We start from the raw sequence: 25,407 nt of genomic DNA on the forward strand, positions 1-25,407 counted from the left end.
CAGCAAGAGTCTTACATAGTTATAAGGTTTTTTTTTAATGCATGAGCTTTAAACTCGTTTTCTTACTTTAAATAGATGTATATTAACTCTCCGTTTAGGCTGCAGGACCTCCTAGCTTAGTTTAACAGTCCAACAAAATAAGAGTGGATACAAACTCTGTAATTTACTCACAGGCATAAATGGATATATAAATGTAAAAATGTGCACAATATTTTATGCCATGCTTGGCTTCATTGTGACCTAATGTTTATAATATGTAAATAATGGCTTCCTTTTAAAGCAAAGAACTATTAATATACAGATTCATCTGAAGTCCTTTTTCTTTAATATAAACAGAAATAAAAAGAAAAAAGTATTCTTTTGCAATAAATAAATAACGAATGAGAAAGGTTGCCATTGAAGGAATTAAAAATGACAGAAGTCAACAGAAAACTTTCAATATCATACTTCAACTTTAATATGAAGATATTGTTATCAAAGGGAAAGACTCAAGAAATTCTTTGATAAAAATAATCTCACACTATCTTTGAAGTGGCTGCATTTATTTTACTACCCACTGTGTTTCTTATCAGAAGGCCAAGGGTAAGAAGTTTCCTAGTTATGATTAGGAAAGAATCTAATAGATCAGAAGACCCAATTGAAGTTGGACATAATAAGTATTAAAGTATTACATGACATTAATCCTGCCATTCCATTACTCTCTCCATCTTTGTGCACAGACTAATTATTCTGTAACCAGTGTTCAGGAGAAAATAGAAACATACTTACCCTGGGCTGGAGTAATCTCTTTATTGCATCAACAAGGCTGGCTCTGTACTGGTCCAGAAACAGGCTGACATTGAGAAGAGAGCAGAATCCAGATTAAACTGGGTTTTCAAGTCTAATGATACTAATGGAGATAAGTACAAGGCTAATTACACATGTTTACCCAACGCTAAAAAAGAGAAATTGTTTCCTACCATTCAAGTGTCTCACTGGAGGGGGTGGGAGGGGAGAAGATATTGTGGTCAGTGTTATCCAACTGAAGCCAAGTTGTCAACATGCAATGGGCCAGGATTCACACGTGACTGGGCCATGTGTTAATGTTACAGGGACAATTTCCGAACTGCTGTTTGGGGTAGCCATCTGGTTGAGATGAAGCACTCTGGCAACTTCCTGTCATTAGAGCCTAGTCTCCCTTAGACCTGGGCCCTCTGCCCACCAAGGGTGCTGTGTGGCTGCCCTCAGACAACAAACCACCAGCCCTATGACACCCAAACCATGAAATATATCTCAGGAGGTAATAGAGTTTAGTGACTAGAAACAGCACTGAGGTTAGATTCAACGTCTGACTTAGGAGTGAACAGCTACAAAAACAAAGAACAAGCTCAGACAATATATCACAGAGACCATGGCAACTTTGGATTTTCCTCTCTGGGCCTTTACATTGATTTTTTTTTTCTTTTCTTTCTTTCTTTTTTTTTTTTTTTTCTGAGACAGGATTTTGCACTCTCATCCAGTTACTGCAGCCTCAAATGCCAGGGCTCAAGCAATCCTCCCACCCCAGCCTCCCAAGTAGCTGGGACTACAGTTGTGCACTACCATGCCCAGCTAGTTCTTTTTTTTTTTTTATTTGTAGAGACAAGGTCTCACTCTGTTGCCAGGGCTGGTCTTGAACTACTGGGCTCAAGCAGTCTTCCTGCCTCAACCTCCTAAAGTTCTGGGATTATAGGCACATGCCACTGTGTCCAACCCAGGTTCATGTTTTTATAGTTCACTTTGATTTTTCATTTTCCATCCCTGATATTTAGAGAATTTCTGTTCATGCAGCTCTGTCACCCCTTTGCTTGGGTCAGTCTGACTCTGTCTTCACCAGTTATTATCTTGGAAACTTGAGACACAGTTTCCTTATTTGAACTTGCAGGTCCCAGACCTTTGAGTTTGGGTTGCTTGGCAGTAGGTGGCAAGTTACTTAACTTGGCCGTGCCTGATGCTATGGTCTGAATGTTTCCCCCAAATTCATGTGTTGGAGACTTAATCCCCAATCCCCAATGCAACAGTATTGAGAGTTTGGCTCCTTTTTGCCCTCCTGCCTTCTGCCATGTGAGGACACGTGTTTTTCTTCTCCAGAGGATGCAGCATTCTACATGTCATCTTGGCAGAAGAGACCAGATGCTCACCAGACACCAAACCTGCCAGTGCCTTGATCTTGGATTTACCACCCTCCAGAACTGTGAGAAGTACATTTCTGTTCTTTATAGCAGCAGAAAATGGACGAAGACAGCTGGATGTTTATTAAAACCAAGGAAAGGATTCTGTGGGTGGGGTTAGGGTGGGGACAGGTGAAAGCATATAGTGCCGAAGGCACGCAGAACAGAGCTGGCTGCCAAACACCAGGGGAGTTGTCCAGCCTCTGCAGAACGGCTCCTGGGCATTGCTAGAGCACTCTGCCAAGAGAAAGCAAAGCTGCTAGAGGCTGCCAATGATACCTATTGATAGGGACTTTTTTTCTGAACCCCATATTGGGATACATGAGCTAATATTATGTTGGTGCAAAGTATTGGTTTTGCATACTTTAAGGAAAAGCAATACTGCAAATAGTAATATGAACTGATCAAAAATGAGCTAGAAAGAAGCTGAATCTTTGAAATCTGAACATACTGGAATATCCAGGATGCCAAACATGGCCAATTGTATATACAACCGAAAGCATGATACGTTGAGTTCTCCAATCTTGTTGAATGTATCCCAATGTGGAGGGGACTAGAGGGGAGGTCATGGGGGGATCTTCATCCTTCTGAACCCATGGTAATGAGCTCACTGAGATTTTGTTGAAGATCTCTTTTTTTTTTTTTCTTCACCATGGACTCCTCTCCCCTGCCTGCATAAGGCAACTTCCTAGTCTCACCACATGCCAGCAATAGCTCCTGTCAGCCTGCAACCATAGCCATTAATCTCATTTCTTTATTACCACCTCAATACTTGGGATGGACTAATACAGGCAGTAAAGGGATAAGGAAGAAGGGGTCACTATGCCTGTCCTTATGGAGGTTACAGTATAATAGGGAGGTAAGCCAGGCACAAGGACACATGTTAAATACAAATGGCAGAGACACACACGTTTTAATAACAAAACAGTTAATACTCACTGAGCTGAGTACTAGGTAACAGGTACCTTCTAAGAGCTTTTCATAGCTCATTTAATCCTCACATCAATCCTATGAGGTAGTTTTTACTGTTAGCATTATTATTATTGTCCACATTTTACAGCTAAGGAAACGGAGGCATAGAGAGGTTTGGAGTCACACAGCTACTAATCGGCAGGGCTGGGATTCACCTCTGTACCATATTGGCTTCAGAGTCTGTGCTCTGAGCCACTGCTCGGTACTGCCTCTCACATCTACTTGTAATTACTCCTGAGCATGAAATAATGTACGGAAGAGAGCACTGCCCGGTTTAGGAAAAGAGGGAGGTCACCAGGTGACTAGAGTTAGGCGGGGTTGGTCAAGAAAGCCATCCCTGTTTCCTTGCATCCATAGTGATCTCTCCCTTTTCCAAGCTCAGTACAACAAGTAGAGCATTTGGAGGTTCTCCCAGGTTCCTGCATTTCATTGTTGTCCTCTCATTCAGCTGCTATGCTTCTTGAAGGCAGAGAGCATCTGCATTTTTTTTCTTTTTTTTTTTGAGACTGAGTCTCACTCTGTTGCCCAGGCTGGAGTGCAGTGGCATGATCTCGACTCACTGCAACCTCCACCTCCCGGGTTCAAGCGATTCTCCTGCCTCAGCCTCCCAAGTAGCTGGGATTACAGACATGCGCCATCATGCCAAGCTAATTTTTGTATTTTAGTAGAGGCAGGGTTTCACTATGTTGGCCAGGTTGGTCTCAAACTCCTGACCTCAGGTGATCCGCCCACCTCAGTCTCTCAAATTGTTGGGATTATAGGCATGAGCCACCGTGCCCGGCCTCATCTTTGCATTTCTTTGCCTCTCTGATAACATTTGGAAAAGAGTTGAGAACATAGCAGACGAAAAGGTTGATTCCTGGGGAAGAACAGCCGTGCTGTAGAGGTAGTCACTGTAGTGATAGTGTATGGCTTGAGGAGTGTATGAGACATCCATCTTCAGCTTTAGAGCCATCAGTTCTAGGCTGTGTCTTTTGCAAAGCAATAAATAAATAAAAGGACTGTCTTCTACTTAATAAAAATTGATAATGATGTCTTTTTAAAAAGCAGGGACAGCAGGCCGGGCACGGTGGCTCAAGCCTGTAATCCCAGCACTTTGGGAGACTGAGGTGGGTGGATCATCTGAGGTCAGGAGTTCAAGACCAGCCTGACCAACATAGTGAAATCTCATCTCTACTAAAAATACAAAAATTAGCCGGGCGTGGTGGTGTGTGCCTGTAATCCCAGCTACTCGGGAGGCTGAAGCAGGAGAGTCGCTTGAACCTGGGAGACGGAGGCGGAGGCTGCAGTGAGCCGAGATCGCACCATTGCACTCCAGCCTGGGTGACAGAGTGAGACTTTGTCTTGAGAGAGAGAAAAAAAAAGCAGTGACAGCAAAACTACTTTTGAAACCTCTTAACCCATAACACCATTTCAAATGCATTTGTTTGGAAAGTAATATGGAAAACCGTTCCATTCACAACTTGAATTTCTTCTCTAACGGTGAGTCCCTTACCTTGAGCTAGAATACTCAGCAACCTTGTGCATTAGCCATCTCCATGAGGGGCCTAAGTAAGGCCCCCTACTCCCATTTCTAATGCTGCAGGTCAGTTCCCTCTGATTTGGCCTCCCGTCTCTTCATACAGCAAGAGTAAGTACCACCTACTCTAGGACCCTGCATCATTCTTTTTAGCTAAGGGTAAGTATCAGCTATCAGTGGGAAGGCTGCTGCCCTCGCTCAGAGGGGGCTGCTGCGTGGAGCTATATTTCAGACAAGGGAGGAACTTGGTCCAGGGTTTTAAAGAGCTCTGGCTTTGATGTTGCTGCTGTGTGACTTTGGGCAGGTCACTTCATGTGAAGCCTCAGTTTCCTTGTCAATAAGCACCCACCTATATGACTATGTGGACATCAAATTAATAAGATGTGTTAGTTGATAAATGTTTGTTGAGCATCTACTACATACTAAGGGCAAATTTAGGCACTGGGGATGAGCTATGAATAAGACAAAGTTCCCATCCTCAAGGAACTTCCATTCTGTCTTCATTTTGCTTTACTATTAAAAGTTCCAGCACAGCGTAAGCACAGACTGGCAGTTACTTGTGGACAGACTGGCAGATCATCACAGTCCTTGGAATCGAGGAGCTTACATAGGGTGTTAGTTTCAATGTCCCTAAAGTGGGTAGTACACACTCCTTTACTGATACTGTCAAGGATGAATCAACTTTCAGGTAGGATGTTTCACCAGACTAGGTGCTCTCCCAATTTGATTATTTTCTCCTCTGAGGAGAGCAGCTTATAAGAAGTTTCCAAAAAGTCATTGCTTGAGTTTCTTTGGTCACCACAGGCTCCATGGAAGGTTCTTCTATGGAAGGTCGCTTTGAGCAATGGAAAAAGAATCCTTAGATGAGCTAGAAACCATGTCCAGAATGGAACCTCATCCCATTCCATCCATTACTCATGATGACCTGATTATTACCCATGGAAAGACTTTATCTTTCCTAAAACTACATTCTTAAATCTTGGAGCACAGAATATATGTAAATTAAGTGCTACACAAATTTGCCATTAAGTCATATTAAACAGTAATTAATAACCATTAAGAATTAATGAGAAAGGAATCAAGCTATAAGTAAGTCTTTAAAATATTTGCTCTTCAGGATTCTATTTTATTCCTTAGTGAGGTAATAATATCTTGAGTGATCTTGGCTCACTGCAAGCTCCGCCTCCCAGGTTCATGCCATTCTCCTGCCTCAGCCTCCCGAGTAGCTGGGACTACAGGTGCCTGCCACCATGCCCGGCTATTTTTTTTTTTTTAATTTTTATTAGAGACGGGGTTTCACTGTGTTAGCCAGGATGGTCTTGATCTCCTGACCTCATTATCTGCCTGCCTCGGCCTCCCAAAGTGCTGGGACTATAGGCATGAGCCACTGTGCCCGGCCCAATATCTTGAGTTTTAATAATTAAGCATTCTGGATTTTTAAAAGAAGATTATGATTGTAGGAAAATATCTCTGTCAGTTACCCAGGCGTACGGGAAACCTGGCTGGTTGGGACATGCAACATTTAAGCAAAGGACCACACTCAGTTTATATCTGTGCATCCTAAAACTGGTAAGATTGTCAGGAAAAAAAAAAAAAAAAAGCACCTTAAGAACTGAGCTTCAAACATGCCTTTATAAAGTGCTATTTCTCCTTAAAGTTGGTCAGGGTGACAAAGATGTTAACATCACAGCTTAACACACGGCACACATTCCAAACATGCTTATTTGAAAGGTAATGCTGTCTACTCCATCTCTCCAAATCAAATTTCCCAAAATTAATTCTTTGTAGTTCTCTAATAGATCTTTATTCCAAGTAAGCTCACTTGCTACTTAGCTCTGATGCAGAATTTATAACACTTTGTAGAGTATGTCATCTGAGCAATTTCAATGTGTTTTAGAGGGAATGATATATAATCTCCTGAAAATTCACCCCTTAAATAAGTCTTAATGGGCTGAGAGAACAGCAGTAGCTTAAGTGGATCTATTAAAAAAGGCTGAGTGGGTCAGTGATGGGGACGGAGATACCATTTTAACTCTCCCTTCAGTTACTGATCGAAATACATTGGCAGTCTAGTTTGACCATTAAAGGGCACATACCCACACACACACACACACACACACACACACACACACAGACACACACAGACACACACACACACAGCTCTATATAATTCACTTGTGGATCAACACTTGCTTTCTTCCATTGATCTGAATCACAGATTTTCCAACAAAGGAAAGGTGACAGACCATTTTCATCACCTCCCTTAGAATCAGAGTTTTATGCAGACTGCAGAGCATCTGTAATTCCTCTCATAGGGAAGTTAATTAGTACAGAGAACAAGGAGACATTTTTCTCTGTCAATAGCCACAGAAAGGAAGACCCCTATATAATTTTCAAGGTGAAATGTGCTGAGTTAAAGTCACTGTTTTAGATTTAACTTCAGCAAAGGAATGACCTCTTTCAGTATTTACCAACTGATTTTTATGAGAGCTCAGAATAATGCCGTATTCTAATTTTACTTGGCTCTACTCCTTTAGTTGAGCAATCTTGGGCGATTCATGTATTTTCTGTGGGACTGAGTCTCCTCAGGTGTCAGGTGAAAGGGCTGACTGTATTTGGGCTAAAGATATTTTCAGGTGTAAACGTCCATGAGTTGTGATTTGGAGCTGTCCATGATCACAGCATCTGAAAGAAAACAAATTCTAGAGCCTATAGTATTTCCATTTTGAGGGAAAAAAATTTTCACAAAATCAGCTTAAAAATCAAACATTTTTCATCATTTAGAGTAAAGCAAAAAGGACTAAAAAAAGAGAAACAATTTAGAGTATATAGCAAGTGCAAAAATGCTGAGAGAGCAAGCAGGGTGGGTTGCTACAGGCCAATGTACTTTCCCCTATTTCTTTCCAAAGTCTCGGGCTGCAGGCACACAGATGTGCTGATTGTCCTGCATACCCAGCTCAATGGGCCGGTCAGGGTATGGGTGGCATTTCAGATATGCTTTCTAAGCCTTTTGAGAATTCAAATGCACAGAGTCATTTCTATTTTTGCAGAGCTACAATAAACTGGAGGGCCGTCAAACACTGAATGAAAGCGTTCATTGGATAAAAAACATCTTCCTTCCAGACCCTTAGATTATATTGTGATTGAACAGGAGTCTGGAAAGGCAGGCTTAAAATTAACAATCACTCACTATTCTAACTCAGCAAGGACCAGGCTGGACTGCATTCCAGCTGAAAGGAATCCTTATATTAAACTCAACATTAAACAAGTCGACTTAATAGGCAGGTTTTTTTCTACACCTGTGGTTAAATATTCTAATATTTTGATGTTTGTCAATAGCATCCTTTTTCAGGTATGGCTGCACCTCAATTTTTCCTTCTGTTTATTTCAAAGTTGACATTTTACAAGTTATTTAGGAACTGTTGAACCATGAAACTATTTTTCATTGTCAAAAATGCTGAATGGTGAAATAATGACTAGCTTTCACAGTTTGCCTCTTTATTTTATAATCTAGCTGAGCTACTAAATTTAGTTGTGAACTAACAGACTGTCTCTTCTGGGAAATAAGTTATTTCCCCCACTGCCTACAGGTTTTTGAATGTTTGAATGTAAATATCTGAATATATGAATGATTTAAGAACATAAACATATCACCGTTTGTTGTAATCATGTGCATTTTACTTGAACCACAATGTGGGGTTGGAATAGGTTTGTGAATAGAGCTTGTTTTCATGTAAATGGGATCAAGCAGTACCACTGGTTAGCTATTCAGGGAATCAGACAATGCCACCCTTGCTGGAAATGCTTCAATAAGATTTTAATCCATGTACCTAATATTTGAACTCCGACTCTTGCTTCATATTCCTGTGGCCTAATCCAGATCTCATTGCTGACAATGACTAAAGGATGGTGTGAGACTTAATGTGATCTATTTATGTGTGGCACCTCTTTCTGACACTGAGGATTTCAGGTTTCGTCTTGGAGGTAGTGTGTAAAGACAGCTTTCTTTTCCAACCCAGTGACATTCTTAAAAATATGTAGCACGGTTTGCCTGCCTGCCTGCCCCTAGAAGCAGCATCCATGCAATAACTCTTACAGAGAAACACCACACCAACAGGACATAAAGAACTCGTGGAATCCTGTGCTTCACTGCTACATGCACAATGTGCATATTAGAAATATTACTGTACTTTTTAAGTTTCTAAGCAGCTTACCCATCCCCGCGAATATGAAGAGAGACCATTACCAAAGCATTTCTTTTGGAAATACTATCAGCATCGCAGTGAGAGTAGCTTAATGTTTCACATTTACAAATGGGAACCTATAAACAGGCTGACATTCTGGCATTTACAACACCCAGGGGGAAAAAAAAAAAACAATTCATGCATGGAAAAGCCATTTATAAAATGAAGCTTGGTGTATTTAGTTCATTTGAAGTCATAAATTCTCACACAGCTACCAGATGTGTATCTATGTGTGTGTGTATACATATAATATTATATTATGTTATGTGTGTGTAATGTAAGTCTTAAATTGAATATGCATTATGTATATCAGTGTACATGACCCTGTTGTCGGCTAGGGAAAAAAGAGTGTTTTCCAAACATGTTGTGTGGCTATTTTTAACCTGAGAACATTAATCAGAAAAGAGCTTAAATCTTACTTCCTCTGCTTTTCCCTCTGGTACAAATAGGATGACATGGTGAGAGTGTCCATAACACAAGGTATGACAAAGCCAAGCTGTTTTGATATTTGTGTAAGGGACAAATTTAACTCTAAATCTCTTGGCCAGACCTGCCTTCCCCATATAATCAGAGCCCATCCACGTGTGACCCTCGTCTAAAGCTTCAGGAAGATGCTGCCCCTTCCCTCTTGCCGCTGCTCTCTGATCTGACTTTCATGCTTAATCTGATCTAATCCTTCCAGCATTATCTTCATCTGTGCAATGAAACCTGGAGGATTCTTTCTCATATTTGGTGAGGAAAGGCATTTACTAAATTACTTGCTCGAATCATACGGTGAGGTTTTAGCTCCTTATTTTTGATTAGATGAGGGCTGCAGCATTGAGGCACATTATCATTGATTAGTCAGAAATCTAGGTTTCTCCCATTTTTGGAAGAAGATTTTCTGAAATTGGGTGCAAAAAGACTAAAAGGGCTATGAAATACTAGAAACTCTCAGCTAAGAATAGAACAAAATATTTATTTTTCATGGAGAAGTATTTTTTTTCCCGAAGAAAAAAAGCAAACCTAATTCCAATGACTTTTGTAGAAAAGTTATCCATTGAAAATCTTATTAAAATAATAATAATAACAAAACCCACTTCCTGAAAATTTCATTCAACTCTCCTCTAGGGAAAGTCTTCCCTGAGTTCTGGATCTTATGATTGGCCTTATCAATATAACAGAACTTCTTCAGAATCTGAACTTAATGTGTTTTCAAATCTAAAGTTTCCTAATAAACCTCATGATAAAACTACAAACAAGATCTTACTCTTAACAGGGAAAATACTTGTGAATTGTCAATGTTTCCCATAAGCTGAAATAATTATTATTCAAATTGCATGAAGAAATACATAAGATTAGTTGAAATAATTATTAAGGTCTGACGCATATTTATCCTGTAACTTACGATCAAACTTTCATTAACAAATAAGTAGATTGGGCTAAAATAGAGGGCAAAATACCGAATGTAAATTATTTTTAAAAGGCAGGCACCTGACAGAGATTGTCATGTTGCTATTTGCATAAGAATAAAATGTAATTTTATAATTTTTGTTTTAGGTATAATTAAATATTATAATTGAATACACTGAAAACATTAGATAGCAAACATATATTTTAAGAAAAGCTATTTCCCCAAAGATATTCCACAGATATGTTTATTTGCTAGAGAGTATGTGTGTGTACACACACACGTATATATTCTCTTATATCAATAGTCAGATCTCTCCTAAGAAGTAAGCTAATTGAGCTGTTTGTGTTGATAAACTCCTTTTTCTCCAGACTATTCCTCTCCGAGCCATAATTATTTGCAATTTGCCTAAGTCGTCCATTTACTGATACGTCAAGCATGAAACAGAGGCAATTCCAGAAAATGGAAATGCTTCTCAAAATCAATCTTTGGGAAATAATGTGGTAGAAGTTACTGTGTGATAGAAGACTACCTTATAACTGTCACATGGAGATGAATATTAATTTGTTGAGGTTAAGGTGGCTTTGTGCTTCATTTGTTGACTTTGCTTAGCCGTCAGCAAAGCAACACAGCCCAATTACTCCAGCAAAGCTATTTTTTTCTAACAGGAGTTTTGTGATTTTTATGTACTTACCAGTCAGCACACATAACAATGTCAAAATGTCCTTCCAGTTGAGAGACATCTGTCTCATTATCCCATCGTAAAACGCTTGAGGAGAAAAAGATTTTAAAAATTATACATAGGTTTTTTTTTAACTTTTGATTTTGAGCTATTAACATTATTTTTTGTGGCACTATTTTTTGTGGCACTTGAAATTATTTAAAAGGTATATACAAATTATTTCAAAAGGTACAATAAAAAATAGGATGTAACTGTCTTCTGTGTTTTATTTAGTATTCAAATCTAGAAGAAGAATTCGCTACTTAAATACAATAGTTAACCTTTTTGCTAGTTTTTATAGGTTTTTGTAGACAAACTAGAGAAAAATGTCTTATCTTTACCATGGTCATTATAATGATTCCAGACCCTTAACATCAATAAGGTACATATTGAAACCAAAGTATCCCACATTTGACTGGAATACAAATTTATAAAAATAAATGACGTGAAACAGCTTATATCTATATTGCCTGGCATGTCAGTTGCTTTTCGTACTCATGAAATGAGCTATTTGGTAAGATGGAAGAAAAGAAGAGTCAAATTTCATTTGGTACTTCTTGGTTTTTAGGCATAGTGAAAAATTCACCCACACTGACACTTAGTCTCCCAAAGGGGATCAGGTTTAAAACTTCACACTAATAACAATAATCAGTAACATGCATTTGAAAACTTTAGTAATGCTTATGAGGCCAACCAGAGGTTTTTAGTTACTCTCAATTAATAACTGTGATGATTAGCATTTTACCATATTCAAGTATTTTAATGATTTGTCTTACCACAGCACAAAACTGTGATTTACAGTACTATTTTTCAAAGTAAAATTCTGTTCCTATTTTCTATTTTGATTCTTTAGACCTAACCGGATTGAACATGTCCTACCCTGCCCAGTTATATTTGCTTATTTTGGTGGATTCATTTCTTCTATATCTTCCCTAGGTGAAAAGTCATGTGTCTGAATATAATAATAAGTCTTATACTAGTCAGCCCAAAAGTTCTTTTCATATACAATACATTAATATACATTAATGCCAGATAATTTCTCAAGGTAGAAAAGATTAAAGACATCACCACAAAAATACCTACACAGGCTGGGCAGCAGTTGTTCATTGACTTGTCCAACTCGTTCCTACTGAGCCAGTCCTCACTGTGTGTCAGGTCCTGTGCTGTGTCAGGTCCTGTGCTGTGCCATAGACCATGCCTTCACAGGGGCAGGCTAACGGGCCATATGGACACAGAAACCCCCAATTCCTATGCTGTATCCTATGCATTGGGTGAATATACAGACTTGGAGCATGGGAGGGCTTTCCAGAAGCAGTGGGTTACCTTAGTGCTCACAAGTCCAGTAACACCCAGATAAGCTTTACAAATTAACTTTAGTGTTGCTGTACTTGCTGAGGCCTACTGGATAGGCAAGAAATGAAGGAAATTAGGAAATCCCTAAGAGATCAATGCTTACTCTGTTTATGGATTTCTCAGAAACTCCATGCACCCGGGGAGAGCAGGAAGCAACAAACACCAACTTTTCTGGAAATGCTGAGGCTCCCAGTGTATCTGGGACTCAGGCTCAGTGAGAGATGGGGCCTGCCTAGCCCTCATCAGAGCCCTGAGTTTTAGAGTCTAAGACTTGAATCATGAGCAAGATGGTTTAAAGTATACAACTATACTAGACATTCTCCAATCAGAAAAGTAATGTATCCATCCATCATATGAATTTTGAAAAAAAAAAAGATTAAAGTATTAAAATTACTCATAATCTTACCATTCCATAAATGTCTCTTTAGAATTTGCTTTTAATACGTATGCAATTACTAAAGCACAAGAACAGACTGCAGGAAATCCTGTGGTGATAGTGGATGCTGTATTCCTGAGGTGCTTCAGCCCCTTGGTTCAACAAAGACAAACTGGAGAGATAGGGGTCTAAGCAGCGACTGGGTATGGATTCCCACAGCAGCTGTAGTAAGTCGTGACTCTAAAATAAATTGAAATGCCCGGCTTGGTCACATGGACCATAACACATTCCCAAAAGGCATTTTCCCCCAGTTCTCATGAGGCTTATGGCTGTGCTACATGCATGTGACAGAGAGAGAGAGTGGTATTGTGGACAGAGTTCAGCTTTAGCACAACAGACAGACCTAGGTTCAAATCTTGGCTCCTCCCCTTAGCAGCTGTATGAGTTTGGGCAATTATTTAACCTTTCTGAGCTTGTTTTCTGATCTGTAAGATAGGGATAACACTAGCTATCTCCTTGAACATTCTAAGAGCACCATTCATACAGTACTTGGAGTTGTATTGTTCGTGTAACATACAATGAGAATGGTGTTTCCTGGAGCTGTGCAGTCAGGCAGCCTACTATCTTGGAAGATTTAGAGATGATGGTGAGTTCATTGTTCACTCCTCTCCTCCAGTGACCTTGTCCTCCACCTTTGGAGATACACTCCCATGCATGCTCGTGAGAGCATGTGCTTCCACTGTGGGGGAGGACCAGACTTTCTTTCTTTGTATCTAATCTGTTGCAGACCAATACTTTTGTAAAATATAGTCACAAAGGAATAGACAAATGAGATTAAAAACACAAAGGCATTCCAAATACAAGTCCACTGATCATATGCTTGGATGTCGCAGCAGTGTTTCTAAACATTTATTTTCAATTTCTGAACTTATCTCCTTGCAGATCAGTAACATACAGTTCATAGACTGGCACCAGTCCATGGCCTACTCATTGAGTAGCACTCCTCCAAACCTATCTTTACCAGTTACTGCAACTCTAGCCACTCTCCAACCAACCCCTCCTATCTTTCACAGCTCATTCCTTCTAGAAGGTACTCTTCAGTCCCACTGGCCCACACTGATCCTATTACCATGTCACTATCCCACTGCCCTAATATCTTTCTTTCTTGCTCAGCTTAAATTCCATGACCTATCACTGTAATTACTCCCTAGCATACACCCTCAACTTCCTTGTCCCTCTCTTACTTCCTCGTATTTGTTAAATCCAGCTCTCTGCCTGGTCCATGACTGCACCTGTACGCCTGAATGTGGCTAGAGACAGCACACAAGCATCCTCACTGGCTTTGCTTTAAATTCATGACCATGAACCTCAAGTGGACTCTTAATGACATCTGGCAGTTATACTTACATTTCCTTTGTCCATTAGTTTCCCACTATCCTAGGTCATTATTTTGCACTTCCTACTCTCTCTTCAAAATTCTGACACTATTCCCCCTCCTCCTCACTTTCGGCTGATGACCCTACTTCTTGCTTTACTGTCAAAATTGCAGCAATCAAGCCAGGCACGGTGGCTCATGCCTGTAATCCTAGCACTTTGGGAGGCCGAAGCAGGTGGATTGCTTAAGCCCAGGAGCTCGAGACTAGCCTGGGCAACATGGCGATACCCCCTCTCTGCTAAAAATACAAAAAATTAGCTGGGTGTGGTGGCGCACACCTGTGGTCTCAGCTACTCAGGAGGCTAAGGTGGGAGGATCATCTGAGCCCAGGAAGTCAAGGCTGCAGTGAGCCATGATCTAGCCACTGCACTCCAGCCTGGGTAACAAAAATGAGACCTTTTCTCAAAAAAAAAAAAAAAAAATGCAGCAATCAGTTAAGAACTTCCATAAACTCCTACTACCACACTTATGCTCCTAATAGCATCTGCATCTACATACTCTGCTTTCCTACTTATTGCCATAGATGAACTATCTATACTCCTATCTACAGCCAGTACCTTCTCTTATGCCACCTAGATCCATCCCCTTTGATCTATTCTAGGACGTGCTCTAGCAATTTCCCTTCTCTTTCCTATATCAGCTCTTTTCTCTCTCTGGATTATTTCCATCAGTATTCAAACATGGAATTATTTCCCCCTTTGTAAAATATCCTCTCCTGACAGTTATTGCACCATTTCTCTATTCCTCCTTTGCAGCAAAACTCTTTGAGAAAATTGTTTGACACTCTGTTGCCAATTCCTCTCCTCTCATTCTCTTAAAATTCACTCCAGCCAGGCTTTTGTCCCCACCGTTCCACCAAAAATGCTGCTGTCAAACTCACCAAAGATCTCCACATTGCTAAATTCAGGTCAGTTCTTAGTCTTTATCTTACTTGACCTATCAGCCTGAACCTCTCCCATGAACTCTAGATTCATATATCCAACTTCCCATTTTAATATTTCCACTTGGGTATCTACTAGACATCTCAAACTTAACATGTCCAAATTTGAATTCCCAATCATTTTCCCCAAAACTCACTTCATTCAGTCTTTTTTAAATCTCGTTATTGGTAATTCCATCTTTCCAGTTGCTCAGGCCAAAGACCTTGCATATATCTTTGACTCTTTCTTTTACAGTCCACATTGAATACGCCACAAGTGCAGGTCATTCTACCTTTGAAATATATCAAAATCTAACCACTTCTCTCTATCTCTACTGCTCTCCCCAGTCTAAACTACTATCATCTCTCATCTGAATTATTGCATAGGCCCCTAATTGGTCTCCTTGCTTCCATCTGTCATCCAACAATCTCTGCTCATTAGCAAAGTGGTTCTTTTAAAACATGTATCAGATCATGAGCCTTTTCTCTCTTCACTCAGAGCAAAAGTCAAAGTCTTTACAATGACCTGAAAACCCTTACACAATTGGGCCTGGTTACCACTCTCTCCTCATCTCCTATTACTCTCCTCCTTGGTCTCTTTGCTCTAGTAACACTGGCCTCCTTCTGCTTTCCTGAATACACTGGCATGGTTCTGTTCTAGGGTCTTAATACTAGCTGCTTGAGCAGCCAAAATGCTCTTCCTCCAGATATCTCTATAGCTACAGCTCACTCTGTCACCTCCTTCAGGTCTTTGTGTATACGTCTTACCTTCTCAGGGAGGCCTCCCCTGACCATCCTCTTTAAAACTGCAATCATTTATTTTCAGTCCAGCACTTCTAAAACCCCCTTATCTTGCTCTTTATTTTTCTGTAGCAGCTATTACCCTTTAATGTGCTATATAACTAAATTATTGATTTTGTTTCTTCTCTCTTTCCCCAGTAGAATATAAGCACCACAGGAATATAGATTTTTAAAATCTATTTTGTACAGTGATGTATTTCCAGTGCCTAGAATAGTCCCTAGCACCTAATAGCTGCTCAATAAATATGCCATATGGATGAATTGTGTGTGAATGTACCTAGCACAGTGCCTGGCACACAAAAGGCCCTCAAGAAATAGAGGTTTCTATTGTTAAATTGCTCTCTGAATAGAATGTGTGGATTAGCTAGATATGAAGGCCAATTAAAATGCTTTCTAAAGATTTCTGCTTCCAGCAAAGATGGCGTAACAAGGCCCTCATTTAGCTTTTTGTCTGAAACAACAACAGAAAACCTAGACAAAACATATAAAACAATAGTTTTCAAGACACTGAACATCAGCAACACAGGACAGTAATCCTTAAGAAGACATAAATAAATGAAATGATCCCTACCTTTACCCCAGCTTACTGCCTTGAGAGTTTCCAGGCCATAGCATGGACGGGGGAAATGAGATAGAAGCAGGTGGACTGCTTGAGTTAAGAAGATGGGGCCAGGCGTGGTGGCTCATGCCTGTAATCCCAGCACTTTGGGAGGCTGAGGCGGGTGGATCATGAGGTCAGGAGTTTGAGACCAGGCTAGCCAAGATGGTGAAACCCCATCTCTACTAAACTACAAAAATTAGCTGGGCACAATGGTGGGCACCTGTAATCCCAGCTACTTGGGAGGCTGAGGCAGGAGAATCGCTTGATCCTGGGAGGCAGAGGCTGTAGTGAGCCTAGGTCACACCACTGCACTCCAGCCTGGGTAACAGAGTGAGACTCCATCTCAAGAAAAAAAAAAAAAGAAAAAAAAGAAGATGGGACTGAGAGTCTAAGAAACTTCAGAGTTCCCAGAATAAAATACTGAATACGAGAGCACTGGAGAGAGAGAGAGAGAGAGAGAAAGAGAGAGAGAGAAAACTCTGGAGATCTGTGGATGGTCCCCCTAGAATATTCTGTGGATGACTGATCATGCATGTATGTGAGAAAACTATTTGAAGTTGGGGAAAGATCATGTCAAAAAATTGAAGGGGAGTAGGTCAGTGCTCACACAGGGCCAGGAATAGTGCCTGTTCCACCAGCCAGATTAGAAAACCTCATAATTTACAAGCATTGTGTAGAGTCCTCGGAAGAGTCTTGTCTCAATAGTAGGGAATAATTAGCCCTAGACTAAATGCTGCTCTGGTTCTGCCTAACAAATCTTAAAAGCAAGACCCAAACATATCAAACTATTTCAAAGTAACTTTACTGTATCCCAGAACAAAACTCAAAAAAACTTTGGGCGGTCAAGGTGGGAGGATTGCTTGAGGTCAGGAGTTCAAAAACAGCATGGGCAACATGGCAAGATCCCATCTCTACAAAAAATACAAAAATTAGATGAGCATGGTGGTGCATGCTTGTGGTCCCAGCTACCTGGGGGGCTGAGAAGGGAGGACCACTTGAGCTCAGGAAGTTGAAGCTGTAATAAGCTGTGATTGTGCCACTCCACTCCAGCCTGCATGACTGAGTGAGACTCTGTTTCAAAAACAAACAAACACAAAATCTCAAAAACATTTACAGAAATATAAAAACATTCAGATCCCAACAAAGTAAAATTCAAAATACCTGGTATACAATCCAAGATGGCCAGACATATAAAAAATTGAAAAAATGAAAACCATAATGACAAGACAAATCAAACAATTGAACTCAATCGAAAACTGACAGAGATGTCAGAATTAGCAGACATGAGCATTACAATAGTTATCATAATGGTCTTTAATATATTCTAAGAATCAAGTAGAGACATGGGAGATATCTTTTAAAGCCCCAAATCAAACTTCTAGAGATGAAAACTGCAATGCCTGAGAAGAAGAATACATTGGATAAGATTAACAGCAGATTAGACACCACAAAAGAGAAGACTAGTGAACTTGAAAACAGCAATAGGAACTATCCAAAATGAAATATATAGAGAAAAAAAGGAATAAAATAAAGAGTGAGCTGTAGGACAAATTTAAGTGGTCAATACATGTGAAACTGGACTTCTCAAAAAATAGGAGAGAGGAGATAACAGAAAAAATATTTGAAGAAATAATGGCTGAAAAATGTCCTAATTTAATGAAAACTGTTAACTCAGCAAGAAATTTCAACAAGCCCAAACACAAGAAACATGAAGAAAACTAGCAGGCACATAATAATAATCAAATTGCCCAAAAGTAGTGATAAAGAGAAAATCTGAAAAGCACCCAGAGGAAAAAGATGTTTTATATACAAACAAAGACAAGGATGACAGCATATTTCTTTGTGACGAATACGCAAGTTAGAAGACAGTGGAGCAGCATCTTTAAAGTACTGAAAGGAATAAAAAACAACTGTCAACCTAGAATTGTATAGCCAGTGAAAATGTATTTCAAAACAAGGTGAAACAGATGTTTTCAGACATACAAAAAGCTGAAGGAATTAATCACCAGCAGACCTACGCTGCAAGAAATGTTAAAGGAAATCCTTAAGGCAGAAGAAAAATGATATCAGATGGAAATGTACATGAAGGAATCAGAAATAGTAACTATATAGGTAAATACATATAATGACTGTTTCTTATTACTTAAACCTCTTTAAATATAATTGGTTAAACAAACGAGTATTGTGGGGTGATAATATATGTATAGGTACAAAGTAGGACAATAGTAGCATAAAGACTGGCAGGGGAGAAATGGCAGTATACTACTGTAAGGTTTTGTTTTGTTTTGTTTTGTTTGAGACAGAGTCTCACTCTGTTGCCCAGGCTCGAGTGCAGTAGCACGATCTCAGCTCACTGAGGCCTTCACCTCCCAGGTTGAAGCCATTCTCCTGTCTCAGCCTCCCAAGTAGCTGGAATTACAGGCACCAACCTCCATGCCCGGCTAATTTTTTTTTTTTTCAGTAGAGACGGGGTTTCATCTTGATGGCCAGGTTAAAAGTAAAAAGTAAAAAGATGGACAAAGATATACCAAGCAACACTAGTCAAAAGAAAGCTGGAGTGTCTATATTCATACCAGACATAGTAGATTTCAGAGCAAAGAAGGTACTAGGAATAAGGAAGATCACTTTACAATGTTAAAGGGTCAATTCAAGAAGCAGACATAACAATTCTAAATATTTATGAATTGAATAACAGAGCTTCAAATTTATGAAGCTGAAATGGATAGAAGTACAACTACAAAAAAACACAGACAAAACCAAATTATTGTCAGAGATTTCAATACTCCCCTCTCAGTAATTGATGGAACAAGTAGACAGAAAATAAGCAAAGCTATAGATGACTTAAACAACACTATCAATAACTTGACTTAATTGATATTTATAGAATACACTCAACAATAGCAGAATAGATGTTCTTTTCAAATAGACCATTTACCAATATATGCCTATTCTGGGTCATAGTGTAAGTCTCAATAAGTTTAAAATGATTCTAGTTATACAAAAAATATGTTCCCTGGCTGGGCATGGTGGCTTATGCCTGTAATCTAGCACTTTGGGAGGCTGAGGGGGTGGATCACTTGAGGTCAGAAGTTTGAGACCAGCCTGGCCAATATGGTGAAACCCCATCTCTACTAAAAATACAAAAATTAGCCTGGCATGATGGCACATGCCTGTAGTCCCAGCCACTCAGGAGGCTGGAGCAGGAGAATAGCTTGAGCCCAGGAGGCAGAGGTTGCAGTGAGCTGAGATCGCACCATTGCACTCCAGCCTGGGCGTCACAGTGAGACTCTGTCTCAAAAAAAAAAAAAAAAAAAAGAATGCTTCCTGACCACAATGGAACTAAATTAGAAATCAATAATCTCTGTAAAATTCTCAAATATTTGGAAAATAAATAATATACTTCTAAACAACCTGGGGTCCAAAGAATAAGTGAAAACATAAATTGACAATTATTTTGCGTTGAATGAAAATACAACACATCAAAATTTATGGGATGCCACTAACGCAGTACTTAGAGGAAACTGATAGCACTAAATGCCTATATTAGGAAAGAAAGGTCTCAATTAGTGAACTCAATTTCAAGCTAAATATTCAAGAAAAAGAAGAGTAAGCTAAAATTAACCAGAAAAAAAGAAGTAATAAAGATTAGAGCAGAAGTGAATAAAAAAGGAAACAGAAAAATGGAGAAAAATCAATGAAACCAAACACTGATTCTTTGACATCAATAAAATTGATAAACCTCTAGCCTGACTTATCAGGAAAAAAAGGAGAAGATATAAATCACCAATATCATGAATAAGAGAGGTGCCATCACTACAGAGTCCATAAATATTAAGAGGATAATATTTATGCAATATTAATACAACATATCCAAAGTTGTCCATAATATACATATGAACATACATATGGCAATGCATCATGATCAAGTGGGGTTTATCTTAAGAATATAAGATTGGTTTAACATTTGAAAATTGATCAATATAATCTATTATTTAGCAAGCCAAAAAAGAAAAATACACATGATCATCTCAATAAAGGCAGAAAACGCTTCTGACAAAGTTTAATGTCTATTCCTGCTAAAAACTTTCAGCAACCTAAAAATAGAAAGGAAATTCTTTGGCCTGAAAAAGGTCATCTATGAAAAACCTATAGGTTTAACATCATACTTAATGGTGAAAGACCTGATGCTTTCTTCCTAACATCAGGCATAAGAAAAGTATGTTTTCTTTCATTCTTCAACACTGCACTGGAGATTACAGTTCCTTTTTGTACAAAGAGATATACAAAAATAAGCTTCTAGAACTAATAAGTGAGTTTAGTAGGATTGTGAGATATAAGATCAATGTACAAGAATCAGTTGTATTTCTTCATAAAATCAACAAATAATTGGAAGTTGGAATTTCCAATTTTATACTGTTTACAACAGCATTAAAAAACCATTCTGTTTATAATAGCATAAAAATATGAAACACTTAAAGATAATTCTGACAATGGATGAGAGAAATTAAATAAGACCTAAGTACATGGAGGCAATTTGGTGAGCAAAGGATGAAATGCTGTTTTAACAATTGAATCTCCATTTTTTAAAAACAGAACTTCAATCTATATCTCACATCGTATGCAAATATTGATGCAAAATGAATAATAAACCTAAATGTAAAACCTAAAACTATAAAACTTGTAGATGAAAATGCAGGAGAAAATCTTTGTAACTTTGAGTTAGGCAAAGATTTCTTAGACACACACACGAGTCATGATCCTTAAAAGAACAAATTGGTAAATTAGACTTTACTAAAATTAAAAACACTTGCACTTTGGAAGATCCTGTGAGGAGAATGAAGACATGCTATAGGCTGGGAGAAAATGGCAAATCATATATAGTATCTGATATAGAGCTTATATCTAGAATATATAAAGAACTCCCAGAGTATGTCAATGATAAGAAAAATAAGCAACCCAATTTTTAAAAAAATGGGCAAAGCATTTGAACAGACATTTCATCAGAGAAGATATGTGAATGGCAAATAAGTACATGAAAATATATTCAACATCATTAGTCCCTAGGGAAATTCAAATTAAAACTCCAAGCTGGGCATGGTGACATGTGCCTATAGTCCCAGCTACAACACCGTTTTTTAAACAAACTAAACAGAAAATGCTTTCTGAAAAAGAGCAGGGCACATATAAGTAGGAACCTTACCTATATAAATTTTACCATCTAAGGCATAACATTCATGTGTGAAGACATGTAAAGGATGGTTCTACCGGACATCATATCATGTCAACATGTTGCTTGTAATTACACTGACACCAAAGTAAAATCTATATTCTCTCCATTTTATTTCATCACAATATTAAAATCTTATTTCCATTCAAAATTCATTACAAAGTGAAATATAATTTTGTAGGCAGAAATATTACAAAATCAATAATCATTATAGAATTCTCCATGTTTTAGAAAAATCTTGGCTGGGCACTACAGCTGATGCCTGTAATCCCAGCACTTTGAGAGGCCAAGGTGGGAGGATTGCTTGAGGCCAAGAGTTTGAGACCAGCCTAAGCAACATAGCGAGACCCCTGTCTCTACAAAAAAAAAATTAAAAATTAGCCAGTTGTGGTGGTATGTACCTGTTGTCCTAGCTACTCATGAGTCTGAGACAGGAGGATCACTTGAGTCCAGGAATTTGAGGTTGCAGTGAACTATGATCTTGCCACTGTACTCCAGCCTGGATGACAAGGCAAGATCCTGTCTCTAATTTTAAAAATAAAGAAAAATCGTAATGGCTATGGACATGCCAAACCTATGAAGTTTAACAGGTATAGTATAACAGAAAGAATGCATGGGCTTTGTAGCTAGATAGCTCTGAGTTCAAACGCAAGCCAGTGAAGATGAGAGATGCTGAGTATCATTGCCCTCATCTGTAAAAAAGAGACAGTAAGAGTTGCATCACAGGACTCATTAAGAATTGAACGAGATGGAGTAAATGAAACCACACTATAGGTGCTCAAGAAATATTAGTTTTCCTTCCCTTATTCTTGTACTAACTTATGTCCTTTCATTTTGGCTTTGAGTTTGGGGTTTCAATCTGAAAAACAAAACCAAGTCAATTTCTGATAGGATTTTTACCTTGTGATGCAAAACTCACACTAAAAGAATTTCTCAAACAGAGTCTCTGTTTCAAGTTTGTAATAAAACCTAATGTCAAATGGGTTCACCCTAATTTGTATTTCATTGCAGTGATCACAGGTAACTCTCCCTACAGAGATTTAAAGAATTTATTTTCTCATATTCTCATGTTTAGTATTTCTTTGTTTACCTTTATATTTTCAGACTCCTGGTTGTAGGGGAGTGAGTCCTGTTTTTTGTTTGTTTGTTTTCTGAGATGGAGTCTTGCTCTGTCGCCCAGGGTGGAGTGCAGTGGCACAATCTCAGCTCACTGCAACCTCTGCCCCCTGGGTTCAAGCAATTCTCCTGCCTCAGCCTCCCTAGTAGCTGGAATTACAGGCATGTGCTACCATGCCTGGCTAATTTTTGTACTTTTAGTAGAGACAGGGTTTCGCCATGTTGGCCAGGCTGGTCTCGAACTTCTGACCTCAAGTGATCCACCCGCTTCAGCCTCCCAAATTGCTGGGATTACAGGCGTGGGCCACTGTGCCCGGCTGAGTCTTGGTTTTAAACTCTGCTGTTAAAAAGGTAGTTTCTTGTTGGCCGGGCGCGGTGGCTCACGCTTGTAATCCCAGCACTTTGGGAGGCCGAGGCGGGCGGATCACGAGGTCAGGAGATCGAGACCACGGTGAAACCCCGTCTCTACTAAAAATACAAAAAAATTAGCCGGGCGTGGTGGCGGGCGCCTGTAGTCCCAGCTACTCGGAGAGGCTGAGGCAGGAGAATGGCGTGAACCCGGGAGGCGGAGCTTGCAGTGAGCCGAGATTGCACCACTGCACTCCAGCCTGGGTGACAGGGCAAGACTCCGTCTCAAAAAAAAAAAAAAAAAAAAAAAAAAAAAAAAAAATTTTTTTAAGATGGTTCTATTTTTAAGTGAAGAACTCCTTTGAAAATAAAAATATTTTTATTGATATGTAACTTCTGTGATATAAAATTCTGTGAAGGGAGAAGGATTTCTCTCTTAAAACCAGAAGACATTTTCACAGAGAATACAGTAGTCTGACTTGCATACCTAGCTATCAATACAGAACCTGGCCTATTTTTGGTAGTGAGATTTTGACCTTGGTAAAAAGTAGAAGTGGGCAAATCTAAAGAATCAATACAATGTTATTCTAAAATAAAAGGCCTTAATTTTTAATTGACTGTAGTTTAAGAGGTCCCTAAAAATACAGCATCCTCCTATTTTAAAATCTGGCTCATTTTAATACCAAAAGGATAACTCTATCAAAATAGCTGAACTGGCTAACGTTCTTATGGGAGTTGGTGTCTTCAGTGCAAAAGACTAAATAGTAGGGATATGAGCCCGTCTATAAACTTGTTAAGCAAATCAACAGTGTTATGTTAGTAACAGAAAGTACACATGATAATTTCATTTTGTCATAGCCAAGATAGCAGCAGAAGGAAACAGGAGTGTGGCATCTCTAGAATTCTCAGTGGTCTTCAGGATTCTGTTACTATAATTCTAGCAAAACTCACTAACAGGTATATCTTATCAGAAAATTTCTTAAAGAGAGCCTTCAGCTTCCTTATCTCAGTTACCTTCTACTAACCTTCCTCTTCAACCTGACGAAGAACAGATAAATGCCTACTCCCACTGTCAGTTTGTCTAAGACACTACATGTGCATGCCTGAGAAGAGGCCAACACTGAAATGAAAGTCAGCTATCTGATGTAGAAACGGATATCTGACTCTCTAGAGCTTGACTTTCCTCTACTAAAAATGGTTTGGTTCCATAAGCCTTATGGATTCATGTCTTTCAAAATGTTCTCTAAATACCAATTTTAAAAGCTTTCATACACTGAGGATAAAGTGTACTAATTGCTTCAGGGAGTACAAAAACATATTAAGCAGAATTCTTGCCTTCAAGAAAATGATCTGTTTCCCTCCCTAGGACATAAACTCCAAGAAGGCATGGCCTTTTACATCTTGTTTACCACTCCATCTCTAGCATCTAGAATAGGACTTGGCAAACAGAAGGTGGTCAAAATATTCATCAACAAGTAGAAAAACCAGTGAACACGCAAACAAAGCCAACATGCTTTGAACAAAAAGAGACTATGCCATGTTCAACTGTGGTACTATTCTAAGGGCAGCAGAAATTAAAAAGATTAGGGTAGGCCGAGAAGGCAAGGGGAAAATGGCAGTGGAGCCATCTTAGACAGAAGGATTTAGATGGAGAAGAGGAGGGAAACAAGAATGGCAAAGACTAGAGATGGAGAGATCATATCTGTCGGAGGCAAGTGAGAAGGCCTGGGTGACCAAAAGAGAAGGCAGCAGCTAGATGAGATGTGGATATAAGGGCAGACTGCAGAGGGCCCAGGAAAATCAGCCACTGGATTCCACTTGGTCGGAACGTATCTTCCAAAAATCATTTTCCACATCCCCATTTTAACTTCTAAAGGAAACTGAGTCTCAGAGGAGGCATAAATCTTTAAAAAGCAATAGGGCAATGGGACCAATAACCAATCTTGGGGGCCCACATAAAGGTAAAGTTTGGGTTATAAAAAAAGTCTTAACATAAATTCCATAGTTTACTAAAATTCATGGTTTATCAAAGAATAATAAAGGTCATAAGCCTGAATTCACTAGCAACTTTCACACAAAGATACATACACTCTTAAGTGAAACTTACTTACATCATCACAGCAGGGTAAATTTAATAGATTTTTTAGTAACTCTCAACTAATATTAACCAGAGAATGATGCTATTCACTAATTCTG

At 39.1% G+C, this 25,407-nt stretch overlaps 1 protein-coding gene across 2 annotated transcripts in view; it reads right to left on the minus strand.

Annotated features, from left to right (window-relative positions):
* CAMKMT (calmodulin-lysine N-methyltransferase) overlaps nt 1-25,407 on the minus strand; it is a 445,018-nt gene that overhangs the window by 62,261 nt on the left and 357,350 nt on the right. For both annotated transcript variants that reach the window (XM_030800134.1, XM_003262802.4), the window contains exons 8-9: nt 11,009-11,083; nt 769-832 (exon numbers count right to left, since the gene is read on the minus strand). In XM_030800134.1, the coding sequence (XP_030655994.1) occupies nt 769-832; nt 11,009-11,083 (139 nt within the window). The remainder of the gene's footprint in view (nt 1-768; nt 833-11,008; nt 11,084-25,407) is intronic.

The sequence above is a fragment of the Nomascus leucogenys genome, chromosome 19, assembly GCF_006542625.1.
Source record: "Nomascus leucogenys isolate Asia chromosome 19, Asia_NLE_v1, whole genome shotgun sequence".
Taxonomy (NCBI): Eukaryota; Metazoa; Chordata; class Mammalia; order Primates; family Hylobatidae; genus Nomascus; species Nomascus leucogenys.